Below are 14131 nucleotides of genomic sequence, written 5' to 3'. Positions count from 1 at the left end.
GTCATTCAAACTCTTATTTTTGGCAATTAATTTCAGCAGTAATTATTAATTTTACTAATATTGATTTATATTGATTTTGGATTATATTGATTTATTGATATTATATTTATTATATTGAAAATATTGATTTAATTTTTCTCCTGGTCCAGTCTTTTATGGGAACGTGGCCTTACATGAATATATACAGTTATATACAGTACATATTCATACAAATGAGTCATGAACATATTTGTTGGAGGGATTTGTCTTGAGGGTTAATTTCAGCAAAAAAATCTTTTATGCATCCAAGGAGGTCCACAATTTAAATTGATTCTATTTCCAAGACATTGAAAAATTAGTTTATTAAAATTCCATTACAGGCAAAATTTGTGGAGCTTTATAAATTACACTGTATCTAACTAAAATGCCTGTTTTTGAAGATTGGAACCACATCAGCATTTTCCAGTCTTCTGGCTCCAGGATCTCTGAAAGATTTCATTCAATGGTTCCAAGATCATATCTGCCAGGTCCTTCAGTAATCTGGGATGTAAACTACCTGGTTCCAGATATATGAACTCATCCAAAGCAGATAGATGTTCTCTTATCAATAATTCCTTGCCTACTTTGATCTGCATTCCTGTTCTGTTTTCCATACAGTGCTGTTTTTGATAGGTTGGGCTATATTTTCCTTTTGTGTAAAGTCTTCCTCCCTCCTGACTGTACTTTCTTGCCATCTTCTTCCATTAGTGGTCCAACCATTTTCCTGACGTTTTTTTTCCTTACTCCTTACATATTTGAAAGAAACTTTTTGTTATTTTTGGCATTTGTTGCAAGCCTTAGTTCATTCTGAGCTTAGCTTTCCTGATTCCTTCTTTACAAATTCAGGCTATTGGCTGGTTTCCTCCTCTAAATATAGGCCCCTCTTTCCATTTTTTTTTTAATTTGTCCTTTTTATCCCTCAGCTTGTCTGAGACTGTTTGTGCAACCATGCCGGTCTTGTCTGGAGTCTCTTGTTTTTCTTTCTCTGTGGTATTGTTTTTGTTTGTGTCTTTATTATCTTGCAAAATATATTTGCTTGGTTATTGTCCTCAGGCAATAGAGGACCCTTTACAACCATACATTTATCTTTAGATCACATTCTAAATTGCATTCAATAATTCTACTCTGAACAAGTTTGTCCACATTCATGGTCCTAGAGCTTTATCATGAAAAAAAATCTCCTTGAAGGGTCTTGTAATCTTTAATTTATCCTTTTCAATAAAATATGAAAAAAATAAATCTGAAAGTGCTTTGGCGTCAGGCACACTCCTACTGACTAAATTGGACATAATCTTGCCATTTTCTTTACGACAGCTTTACACTGCCATCTTCTGGGACATTTTTTCTTTCTTTCTTAGAAAAGGTCCTAATTTCTAAGTCCTTCCAACCATATCTTCCTTCTGAGCCCCAACAAAGTAATTAAAAAGTTTCAGTCATTGTGATTTTAAATTGTATTCAATTTTGTCTTTTTTTTTAGATATGGGGTTCTTTTGATGGAGGCAACACCTTTATACCTTTGATTATACTGATTAATGAGACTATTGTAAATGCAGATTCATGTGTTTACACTCAGGGAATTGTATATGTTTCAGACAAGGCAAATATTTATTACACTAAAGCAGGTAAGAAATTCTTTTAAGATTAAAATTACTCTTGGATTGTGAAGCTTTTAAAATCTGATCTGATGCAAATTATTGTCTTTCTCCATTAACATATAGAATAATAAAACATCAAATACTGAAATATGAAGAATAGCAATTTAAAAAAGATTAGAATGTATTTATTATAAAAAGAAATAACTGTATTAGTCTGTTAAAATAAAGCACATTGGCAGTCTGAAAAGTAAGCTTTTAATGAGCTTAAGCTCTCTAAAGACCAGCTGAACAGATATATCAAATATTATTTGATACATAGAAAATAGTGTAAATAGTGTGATGGTGTGAGTAATAGGGCCAAAAAATCATAAATCCCAAGATGTGACATTTTTGCACTCATAGCATCATCTTAAAGAGAGAGTCAGATGTAATTAGTCCTGAATACCTCCCAGGAGCCACACAACTGTGTACCAGATGCATAAAATATTGCATTCTTATTTTTCTTCCTTTCTCTTTCAAACTTACTTATTGAGTTTGAACTCTGATGATTTAATAGAAACAATCCTGCACTTTTCTTGTCAAAGCCATAGAAATGGTTTAATAATGCTTTCCTCCGGGCTGAGTTTTTTTTTTAAATTGTAGTCTAGCTTATAACTAGTACAGTATTACCAGATGAGCTCCTACTCAGCCTGCTTAGCTTTTGAAGATCGGTATAGGTTGGCTAGATGCTGTCATCAACCTGGACACCAGCCAATAAAAATCTTCCTATATGAATATATCCCCTCCATGTGGATACCCATTTGTCATGGGGGAAAGGCTTATTTATTCTGTTAAGGTTGAGAGCTATGCTGGAAGTATGCCACCAGAAAGTATAGCGCAGTGATGGCTAACCTCTTTGCTGTCGCGTGCCAAAAGTGGGGATCATGCGGGGGGAGGGTCACACATGTGTGTGCCCATACCCATAATTAAATGCGACCTCCCACACACATGTGTGCATGACCCCTCCCCACGCTACCCCTGCTTTTGGCACACGATTGCACAGTGGGCCTGGTAGGCCCGTTTTTCACCCTCCCCAGGCTCCAAAGACTTTCTTGGAGCCTGGGGAGGGCGAAAACGGCCTTCACTCCCCCTGTGGGAGGCCCTCCAGAGGCCGGAAACAGTCAATTTTCTGACTTCAGGTGGGCCCGGAAGGCTCAAAAATTAGCTGGCCGGCGTGTGTATGCACACTGGAGCTGAGTAGGGCAACGCTTACGTGCCCACAGATATGGTTCCGCGTGCCACCTGTGGCACCCATGTCACAGGTTCGCCATCACGGGTATAGCAGAAGGGTCATCCAAGCCAGATAGATCTCGACTGAGGAGCCACACTAAGAGTACTTACAACCCATTAACCATGATGTGGCAACAGAAAAAGAATCCCGCACTGGGTTGGTCGTTGCCCAGGTTAGTTGCTGTCCCTGGGCAGCTGTTGAAAAATGAGTTACAGGATTGAAGAAAGACCTGGCAACAGAAACAAACATTTTGTTGGTATCTGGTATTTTGCCCCCCTTCTCTAAATATTATAGCAACTTTCAAGGAAGGGGATCAGATCACTTGTTTCCTTTCTGCTCTACTGGCAAGATGTTATTTACTTCTAGGTAGTCCTAGATCCTGTCAGCTATAATGCCAGTCAGCAGCTTGAACATGGTTGGCAGACACGTTATTGGCCTGTAATTTGCAGGTGTTGCCCCTTTTACTGGATCCTTCTGTATCAAGTAGGTTTTCCCAGCTGTTAACCATTCACTGATGTTTCCTGTCTGCAGCAATGTCAATGAAGCTTACTTTTTTCTTTTCAACTATTGTTATATCAGGTGTGTTGTGGACCAAGTGCCTGTCAGTCTGAATCCTGAAGTCCCACAAGATCTTGAGTTTCTCATTCTCTAAAACTTTCTCAACCTGATGTTCCCTGTGGTTTTTGCTGTACTCAAATCCCAACTTCTGGCACAATTTCCAGTGAATGATCTTAGCAACGCAGTCATGGTGTTGTAGGTAGTCAGTTTGTGAAATTTTGCTGCACCCACTGATCAGGTAGTCGACTCTCTCGTCTTTCTCATTGCAGAGGCGGCATTTGCTGTTGGTGGTAACGTGTTGAATTTTTGCCTTCATGCAGTTTGTGGCTAGGGCTTGTTCTTGAGCTGCCAAAAAAAGCTTTCTGTTTCTTTTTTCAGTACTCCTGATCTTAACCAGTTCCAAGTTAGTTTCTGGTCAGCTTTGCCTTCAATACTTTTCAAGTATTGGCCATGCAGAGGTTTGCTTTTCCAATTTTCAGCTTGCTGCTCAATTACTTCTTTCTTATATTCTGCTTTTGTTTTAGTTGTCTTTAAAAGGCCTCCTTTATTTACTTTCTTAATCATTGGTTCTTCACTTTTCTGGATGTAATCATTCAAGCTGTGTTTTTCTTCTTCCACAGTCTGCTTTACTTGTAGGAGTCCTCGACCACTCTCTGCTCTTGGTAAATATAATCGGTCAACATCACTTTTAGGGTGCAAGGCATGATTCATTGTCATAAGCTTCCTTGTTTTTCTGTCCAAATTGTCTAACTCCATCTGGGTCCAGTCAATTATTCCTGCAGAGTATTGAATCACAGGTATAGCCCAGGTATTTATGGCTTTTATGATGTTTCCTCCACTCAGTTTGGACATTAATATCTTACAAATTCTCCGAATGTACTTGGCTGAAGTTAATTCCTTGACTTTATTATGCATTAAGTCTGAGGCCTCTAAAATCCCCAAGTACTTGTAGCCTTCTTCTGACTTTACTGCTTTTATCATTTCTTCATTCTCTAATTCTATTCCATCCTCTTCTATGATCTTGCCTGCTTTGGTTGCTATTGTTGTACATTTGTCAATTCCAAACTGTCTTGGCTGAATTCTTTTGTGTTTTCAATTAATAAATTCAGTTCAGCTTTTGTTTTACCAAAAAGCTTCAAATCATCCATGTACATCAAGTGCGAGATTGTCAGTCCTTTCTTTGCAAGTTCGTATCCACAGTTCATCTTCTTCAAAATGATTGTCAGTGGTAGCATTGAGAGTATAAAAAGTAGGGGTGAAAGGAAATCTCCCTAGAAAATGCCTCATTTAATTTCAACTTCACCCAGTTCTTCTTCATTAGCCATAAGTTTTGTTTTCCAGAGGTTCATTGAATTCCATGAATTTTTGTATGTTGCTGCTGATCCCAAAGGTTTCCAGGCATTTTTTGATCCAGCTATGGGGAACTGAATCAAACACTTTCTTATAGTCTATCCAAGCCATGAACAGGTTGGTTCGTCTTTTCTTTGAGTTCTTTAGGATTAGCTTGTCGATCAGCAATTGATCCTTTGTTCCTCTTGAGTTTTTGCAGCATCCTTTCTGTTCTACAGGAAGCAAGTTATTTCTTTCCAAGTATCCATAGATTTGATTTGCAATGATACCAGTAAGAAGCTTGTATGTTGTTGGCAAACAGGTGATTGGCCTATAGTTTTTTTTGTTTTTTTTTTTAATTTGATTTATATGCCGCCCTTCTCCGGAGACTCAGGGCGGCTTACAATGCATTAAGCAATAGCCTTCATACTTTTGTATATTTATACAAAGTCAGCTTATTGCCCCCACAAACTGGGTCCTCATTTCACCTACCTTAGAAAGGATGGAAGGCTGAGTCAACCTTGAGCCTTGGAGAGATTCGAACCAGCAGTAATTGCAGGCAGCTGTGTTAATAACAGGGTGCTTAGACCACTGTACTATCAAGGCTCTTTTTTCCAGGGTCCTTTCCTTTTTCTTTATCTTTTTGGATCAAAAATGTCCTTCCAGTTGTCATCCATTCATCATTTTCAGGATCTGGTTCATCTGGGCTGCCAATCTTTTGTGCACACTTGTAAGTCCCTTTAACTAGAAGCCATGCAGCTCATCTGGTCCAGGTGCACTCCAGTTCTTCACTTTTCTTGACTGTCTTTGCACCATTTCTTTTGTTATTTTCACGTCTTCCATTTTATGCACTTTAATAGAGTCCTCAACCTGTTTGATCCATTTTGCATTTCTGTTGTGCTTTTTGTTGTTTTCCCACAAATTCTTCCAGAATTTCAGAGCTTTCTCTTTATCAGGCTTTTCATTTGTTGTTACTCCGTTTCCATTTTCTAAGCTCTTATAAAACTGGTGTTGATTAGCTCTGAACTGTGAGTTTTCCTTGAACTGAGTTACTCGGTTTTCATACCTTTTAATCTTTTCAGCGATGGCAACAACCCTCTGCTTCAGCTCTTCAATTACTACCGCAATCTCCTTATTCCTCAGATCATATCTTGATTCCAGGCTGCTTTTGACCTGCTTGTTCTTTAGCTGACCTTGCCTTAGGTTCTTCAAGTTGCTCGAATGTCCACCTAATTTTTTGATCTTTAATTCTAACCGAATTTTCCACTTAGGCTTCCCCTTCTTGCCTCTTTGGTTCTTTTATATTTTCAAACCCAGTTCTTTGATGGTTATGACGGCTGCTGCATACATCAGTTGGTTTGTTTCGGCTAATGTAGTGGTTCGGATAGTTTGCACAGCCTCATTGACCTTTTTTAGTACATTTCTCAATTCTTTCCGGTTCACTTGGTTCAGCTTTGGCAAACGTGTTCTTTCAGCATCTTCCATTTGGTGCTTTATTTTTCCAGCTAATTGAGCACTATCTGTTGGTGTTTGTTCTTCAGTGCTTCCTTGTTCTTTATCTTCATCCATTTCCAGTATCCTCTTCCTTCCTTTTTTCCTCAATTTGCTTTTGAGTCTGCAAATCATTCTTGATGTTACTCTTCTTTGTTGATGTACTCAGACCATTAATTGCTTTCTCTTCTATTGCTATTAATTCTTCTGTAGTGAAAAATTTGTGGTTTAGGATTACACGTCGTTGGTCCATTAACCTTTGTTCACTGGTGTCACAGTCCGTGTGGTTCATCTTCCAAATCCGATACATTTGTTTTTGAAATCCACGTTTTGCTGGCTCAGACTGATAGTAAGCTTCCATAATAGAGATGTTTTCTTCCCTAGTCCAGATTTTTCGCTTTTTGGGTTTTTCTTCCAGTAGCTTGTCAGCTCCATGCCCTGGTTGCCTAGCAGAGGGAGCTGAGCCCTGTAACTCATATTGTGTAGAATGCCCAGGAGCCATAGCATACAATGGAACCCTTGTTAATCCGGGCGATGGTTCAGCCGGCATAAATTTCATTTTTTTTCTATTCACCATGTTTGAATGGGTCGTGGAGCAAATTTTGTCTGGCCCTTCACCTAAGATCTGTCTGATATGGTTGCACCTGTTCAGCATAGCCCTTAGGATCACTAGAGCATGCAAGCCCCTCCACCACGACAAGGTAGAGCTCCTCGGAGGTTGTTGTTGTTGTTGTTGTTATTGTTGTTGTTGTTGTTGTTGTTGTTGTTGTTGTTGAATTTATATTGTTGAGATTGTGATTATATAATTTGGATAACATTTAAGTTATTGTAATATACTATATATATTTGCTATGCTTAGAGTTTTATGACTGAGGTGATATAGAAGTATGCGCAACAAACAAACAAAGCATTGAGATAACTTATATTAAAAGCTGTGATTTAATAACATTTTCTCTGTCATCCATTTTTTTCCTGGAAATTACGGTGTCTTTACATTCAACTCAGTTGTTGATTTTCCACACTCTCCTTATTGGCTGGAATAGAAGAAACTCAGTGCAATCTTCCATTGGCTCTTGAATGTTTTTCATTCATTAATTTTATATGCAGTTTCTGTCCAAAGACAAAAGACCAGTCAAAATTGCAGTTTATAAAATACATAGAACCACTCCAAACTAAGTCCTCAATACTGCCAATCTTCTTTTCTCCACGTGAAGCACTTTGTACCTGTAGATTTGTCCACTGCTGCATTTTTTTTAGAAAATATTGCTTTAATTGACATGGATCTATGGAATAAAACATTTACATTCACTTCTTTCTAAATCAAATATCTTGTATCCTGATTACGTAGAGCAAACTCAGTTTGATTAGAAGAAATGTTCTCTTTGAAAATATTTCTGTGTGAAGTCATAGAGTTTATAATAGTAACATAAGGTATGCACACATATTTTTTTTTTCTCTGTAGGAGTAACTGCATATACATTTCTTACAACAATGCCACTTGGTGTTTTCAGCATGTACTTTGATCATCTGGGAATTTTAAATCATATAAGTTTTAATAGCACAAGTATCGATGGTTTGTCAGTTTCTGTGGTGGATATGAACACTTTAATGGAGGTTTGATATTTATCATTTATTTGGTGTTCTACTGAAGATGATTTATAAAATGTTAGACTAATGTAAAGCTTATTCAGTTTGAGTGTATGAAATGCATATTTACTTGCTTTGTAAAGATAATATAGCTGTGATTCCTTAAAACACACAGCCTAAATGCATACTCCACTGAAATTATTTCTAACTAGATACTAAATGTGTTTAAAATGTGATTTAACTAATTTATTGTGTGAACAGCTGGTAACGCAAAGCTATGACAAAACTTATTTTCAGTAAGGCATTTGATAAAGTAGACTATAACCTACTACTAGATAAAGTAGAAAAATGTGGGTAGAAAGCATCACCACCTGATGGATTTGTAACTGGCTGACCAACGGCACTCAACATGTAGTCCTCAATGGAACTGCATCTACATGGAGGGAAGTATGCGGAGTACCCCGAGGCTCTGTTTTAGGCCCAGTACTCTTCAACATCTTCATCAATGACTTGGACTAGGGGATAGATGGAGAACTCATCAAATTTGCAGATGACACCAAGCTAGCAGGAATAGCCAACACTCCAGAAGATAGGCTTAAGATACAGAAGGATCTTGACAGTCTTGAACATTGAGTGCTATCTAACAAAATGAAATTCAATGGTGAAAAAAGTAAGGTTCTATATTTAGGCAAGAAAAACAAAATGCACAGGTCTAGTATATGTGGTACCTTGCTCAATAATAGTAACTGTGAGAGGGATCTTGGAGTCCTAGTGGGCAATTGGTTGGGCCGAGCTGGGGGTCGCAGGCGGTTGAAGGCCTTGCCTGGACGTTCCATCTCTACTGCTTTGACCCCTGATTGTTCCTGCTGCAACCACCTGGACTGGTGATGGCATCTAGAGCCCTTGCCCTTCATTTTTCCAGCCCTATAATGGTCAGTTTCTCTGGGTGTGGTTGCCCGCCGCTGTGAGAGGGCAGCTGTGGACCTGTTGTGTGACCAAGTTGTGTTGCGGTGGGAGAGCATCAATGACCTATGGATCCCACCCGGATGATTCCTACCTGGCCTAGGAACCTTGCTGTGGTGAGAGGGCAGTGAAGATTACCATCGTCTGTCATTTTCCTATTGCCATGAGAGGGCATCTGGGAATGCAGGCTCCTATTGTCTATGGCCAGGGCGGATGTTAGACTTTAGATCTTGAAGTACTGACCTGTGATCTCGATAGCCTCCGCTACCATTGACATTCCCATCTCTATGTTTGAGGATGACTTTACGAACTTATACAATCGCGGACCTGGTCGCCTTGAGAAATTCCCCCCATTCTTGGGTGTGGCCAGTGGGCCTTGCAAAGACCTATCTTAATGATGGGTCTTGGGACCCCGAGAGGTGGCACAAGGATTCTAAGGATTTTAAGGGTTTTAAGGGACATAGATTGAGAGGTTTTTTAACAAAATTTTTAACGAAAATTTTAAGGGGACCCAGGAGGGGGGAGGGGGTTGTAAAGGTGGACCTGGGGGGGCCCATATAGCCACTGAAGGGGGTGGTGGGTCGGATGGGTGCAGCGGAGGGGACAGGGATGGGGATGGGGGGTGAGATGAAGGGCAGCTCAATTGAAATGGTGAGTGGGAGGGGCAGGTATGGCGGACGCAGGGGCCATATCATGTTCAGGGGGTACACACACACTGTTTGCGAGCGATTGTGTACTCCGGCCCCCAATGCGTGTCTCGTTTCCCGGGTTGCACAGAATCTCAGGCCCTAGGTCCTCGGCAGATGTTGTGTAATGCCAGGTCGGTGGTTAATAAAGCCCCCCTCATTTGTGACCTTTTGTTGGGGGGGGTGCAGACCTGGCAGGGATTATGGAGACCTGCTTGGGCCAGGAGGGGGGGTCCCCCTCGTAGAAATGTGTCCACGGGTTTCTGTGCATTTCATCAGCCGAGGGCCCACGGGAGGGGCGGGGGGGTGTGGTGACGATTATTAGGGAAAGTCTTTGCCGAGGGAGGCCACTGTTCCTCAGATAGCCGGATGTGATTCCCTCTTTGTGAAGTGGGGTCGTGGGGTGCAGATGGGTTTGCTGACTACGTACCTGGCTCCCTGCCACATGGCGGCAGCCCTACCCGAGCTGCTCGATGTTATTGCCGGGGGTGGCAGTGGATAACCCCAGACTTGTTGTCACGGGGGATTTCAACCTGCCATCTGTCGGAGACAGCTAGGGAGTTCATGGCTTCCATGACGGCCATGGACCTGACCCAGTTAGGTCAAGGCCCCACTCACACAGGAGGACACACTCTGGACTTGATTTTTGTCTCTGGTCAGTGGTTGAATGATCTAGGAATAGGGGATTTAGATATTAAGCCCTTGTCATGGACAGATGATTCCCTCCTTCACTTAGACTTTCGAGCCACTTACTCTTGCCGCAAAGAGACGGAACCAACCAGGTGGTTCCGTCCCAGGCGCCTGATGGACCCTGATAGGTTCCTGATGGAGCTTGGGCCATTTACTGAAACTCTGGCACATGACTCGACTGAAGACCTGGTGGCCGCCTGGGATAGGGCAGCCGCCAGGGCTTTAGACCGCATCATGCCTTTGTGGCCTCTGACCCGATGTCGATCTCAATTGGCTCCTCGGTTCTCCGAGGAGCTGAGAGAGATGAAACATCAGAAAAGATGCCTAGAGAGTGTCTGGAGGACTAGTCAATCTGATTCCGACCAAACACTGGTGAGGTCTTATATCAAGACCTACCTAGTGGTGATAAAAGCGGCGAAATTTAACTATTTTTCTGCTCTTATCGCATCTGCAAAGAACCGCCCAGCCGCTCTGTTTAGGGTGACCCATTCCCTTCTTCAGGGGAGTTTGTGCAGTTCCTGCATGATAAAGTTGCTCGGATTCAGGAAGGCTTGGACTCCAACTGGGTGAGTCCAGGGGGTGAGATGGGGCTAGGTCTTGAGAACATTATCTGGGAAGAGTTTGACCCTGTGACTCCCGAGGACATGGACAGGATTCTGGGAAGGCTTAGTACTGCCACATGTTTATTGGACCCGTGTCCCTCCTGGTTGGTATTGGCCTCCCAAGAGGTTACACAAGGCTGGCTCCAGGGGATTATAAATGCTTCTCTGAGTGAGGGGACCTTTCCTGCCGCCTTGAAGGAGGTGGTGGTGAGGCCTCTACTCAAGAAGCCTTCCCTGGACCCGGCTGTAGTAGCAAATTATCGTCCGGTCTCCAACCTTCACTTTGTGGCGAAGGTTGTTGAGAGTGTGATGGCATGACAGCTCCACCAGTACCTGGATGAAGCTGTCTATCTGGACCCTTATTAGTCGGGCTTCAGACGGGGGTACAGCATGGAAATGACATTGGTCGCATTGGTGGATGATCTTTGAAGGAGGTTGCTCCTCTGTTCTGGTCCTATTAGATCTCTCAATGGCTTTTGATACCATCGACCATGGTATCATGCTGCAGCGGTTGAGAAGGTTAGGAATAGGAGGCACCATGCTGCGGTGGTTCTCCTCCTTCCTCTCCGACCGCTTGCAGTTTGTGTTGGCAGGGGGGGCAGAGGTCGATCTCGAGGCGCCTCACTTGGGGGGTGCTGCAAGGGTCGGTCCACTCGCCCCTTCTGTTCAACATTTGTGTGAAGCCGCTGGGCGAGATCATCTGTGGTTTTGGGGTGAGGGTACATCAGTACGCTGATGACACTCAGCTGTACATCTCCACCCCAGGCCACTCCAATGATGCCCTTTACGTGATGTCCCGCTGCCTGGAGGGTCTGGATGGGGAGAAATAGGTTCAGACTCAACCGTTCCAAGACCGAGTGGCTGTGGCTACCCGTATCCCGGTATAGTCAGCTGACGCCATCGCTGTCTATAGGGGGTGAATCCCTACCCCCCACAGAGAGGGCTCGCAATCTGGGCGTCCTCCTGGATGCATGGCTGTCTTTAGAAGAGCATATGACGGCCATGGCCAGGGGGGCTTTTTATCAGGTTCGCCCGATTTGCCAGTTGTGTCCCTTTCTGGACTGGGATGCTTTGCGCACAGTCATTCACGCCCTTGTTACCTCCCGGCTGGACTACTGTAATGCTCTCTACATGGGGCTCCCCTTGAAGAGCACTCGGAGGCTCCAATTGGTCCAGAATGCAGCCGTGCAGGTAATTATGGGTGCAACTCGTTGCGCCCATGTAACACCTTTCCTGTGCGAGCTGCAGTGGCTCCCAGTGGTCTTCCGGGTGCGATTCAAGGTGTTGGTTATCACCTTTAAAGCGCTCCATGGCTCAGGACCTGGGTACCTACGAGACCGCCTTCTGCCACCAATAGCCTCCCACCTTCCAGTTTGCTCCCACAGAGAAGGACTCCTCAGGGTGCCGTCGGCCAAATTATGTCAGCTGGAGACACCCAGGGTGAGAGCCTCCTCTGTGGGAGCCCCTGCCCTTTGGAATGAACTGCCCCCGGACATATGCAAGATCTCTGACCCCAAGTTTTCTGCTGTGCTCTTAAGACCCTGCTCTTCCGACAGGCAGGGCTAGCTTCATAAATTGAGTTTTAAATTTGGAATTTTTAAATTTTTGGGTTTTTTAGTTAATTGGCCTTAAATGTAATACTTTTAATAATTTTTTTAATTTAAATTGTGATATTTGTATTGTGTTTTTACCTGGCTGTACACCGCCCCGAGTCCTTCGGGAGAGAAATAAAATTATCCTTATCCTTATCCTTATCCTTATCCAATCATTTAAATATGAGCCAGCAGTGTGCAGCAGTTGCCAAAAAAGTCAACACAGTTCTAGGCTGCATAAACAGAGGGATAGAATCAAGATCATGTGAAGTGTTAATACCACTTTATAATACCTTGATAAGGTCACACTTGGAATACTGCATTCAGTTTTGGTTGCAACGATGTAAAAAAGATGTGGAGACTCTAGAAAGAGTGCAGAGAAGAGCAACAAAGATGATTAAGGGACTGGAGGCTAAAACATATGAAGAATGGTTGCAGGAACTGGGTATGTCTAGTTTAATGAAGAGAAGGACTAGTGGAGACATGATAGCAGTGTTCCAATATCTCAGGGGCTGCCACAAAGAAAAGGAGTCAAGCTATTCTCCAAAGCACCTGAGGATAGGACAAGAAGCAATGGGTGGAAACTAATCAAGGAGAGAAGCAACCTAGAACTAAGGAGAAATTTCCTGACAGTTAGAACAATTAATCAGTTAACACTGGAAGTTTTTAAGAAGAAGTTGGATAACCATTTGTCTTAAATGGTGTAGCGTTTCCTGCCTAAGCAGGGGGTTGGACTAGAAGACCTCCAAGGTCTCTTCCAACACTGTTATTCTATTCTATTCTATTCTATTCTATTCTATTCTATTCTATTCTATTCTATTCTATTCTATTCTATTCTATTCTATTCTATTCTATTCTATTCTTATTGAAAGAATTAGAGATTTCTTAGAAACTAATGAGAGTTTTAGAAATTGTTGGCTTTTATTGAATCATATCCATTTCTTAAGTATTGCCAGCAACTATTAAATTTGTAGTTGAGTTCTGTAACACATAATATAATTTTAAGATTTAAATTCCCTTAGAATTCTTCTTGTGCCTGGATATGACACATCAAACATGACTTTAGAAGAACACTGGAATGGTCATAACCTGCAAAGATTCCATCTGTCTGCTCAGATATACAACTGAGCAGCGTGCCTGCCAGTACACGTAGTTCTTAATTTACAACCGTGTCTAATATGATTTATTTGTTATAAATCCACACTAGCTCCCATTAATTCTTTAGAATGCCTGTCGAAATGCTCCTACTATCATGCTGTGATATCAATATCCTTTTGGAGATGCAGGCTCCACAAAAATATACAGTGTTTCAAGAGTCATCACACTCTATATTTATATAAGTATCACTGAACTAGCAGTTTTATTTACACTTTCTTTTCTAATAACTCCACGTGTGGGATTTGGCTTTGCCATTGGAAAGTAGCTTGACATTTTCGTTGATCTGTTAACCAAGGGTTTAATATCCATTTTCTGATTTTACTATCAGCTCTGGACTACTGCACATATGAAATCAGAGGTTTATGGATGAGCGTGCATCACTTTACATTTGCTTGCTTTAAATTTTCATCACTGGACTTTTGCAATTCATCTTTTATTTTATTGATCTGAACAATTTGACAGCATCAGAAAACTGGCCACCTTGCTCCTCGCTTCTAAATCTAAGTTATTTTAATACTCTGGTGGGCAAACCTTCTGCTGCAAGTATAAATACATGTCAGAGCAGGATCTTTTTCCATTAAAGGACCAGGTG

The 14131-nt window shown here is 41.9% G+C and overlaps 1 protein-coding gene across 1 annotated transcript in view; it reads left to right on the top strand.

Moving 5' to 3' along the window:
* Window positions 1-14131, top strand: part of CATSPERB (cation channel sperm associated auxiliary subunit beta) — an 84303-nt gene that overhangs the window by 39619 nt on the left and 30553 nt on the right. The window contains exons 14-15 of the mRNA XM_070941326.1: window positions 1496-1640; window positions 7724-7875. Coding sequence (XP_070797427.1) covers window positions 1496-1640; window positions 7724-7875 — 297 coding nt within the window. The remainder of the gene's footprint in view (window positions 1-1495; window positions 1641-7723; window positions 7876-14131) is intronic.

This window comes from Pituophis catenifer, unplaced genomic scaffold (genome assembly GCF_029215685.1).
Source record: "Pituophis catenifer annectens isolate HBS135680 unplaced genomic scaffold, rPitCat1.0.hap2 SCAF_1, whole genome shotgun sequence".
NCBI lineage: Eukaryota > Metazoa > Chordata > Lepidosauria > Squamata > Colubridae > Pituophis > Pituophis catenifer.
The sequence above is the reverse complement of the archived record's forward strand: the minus strand, read 5'-3'. Positions and strand labels throughout refer to the sequence as shown.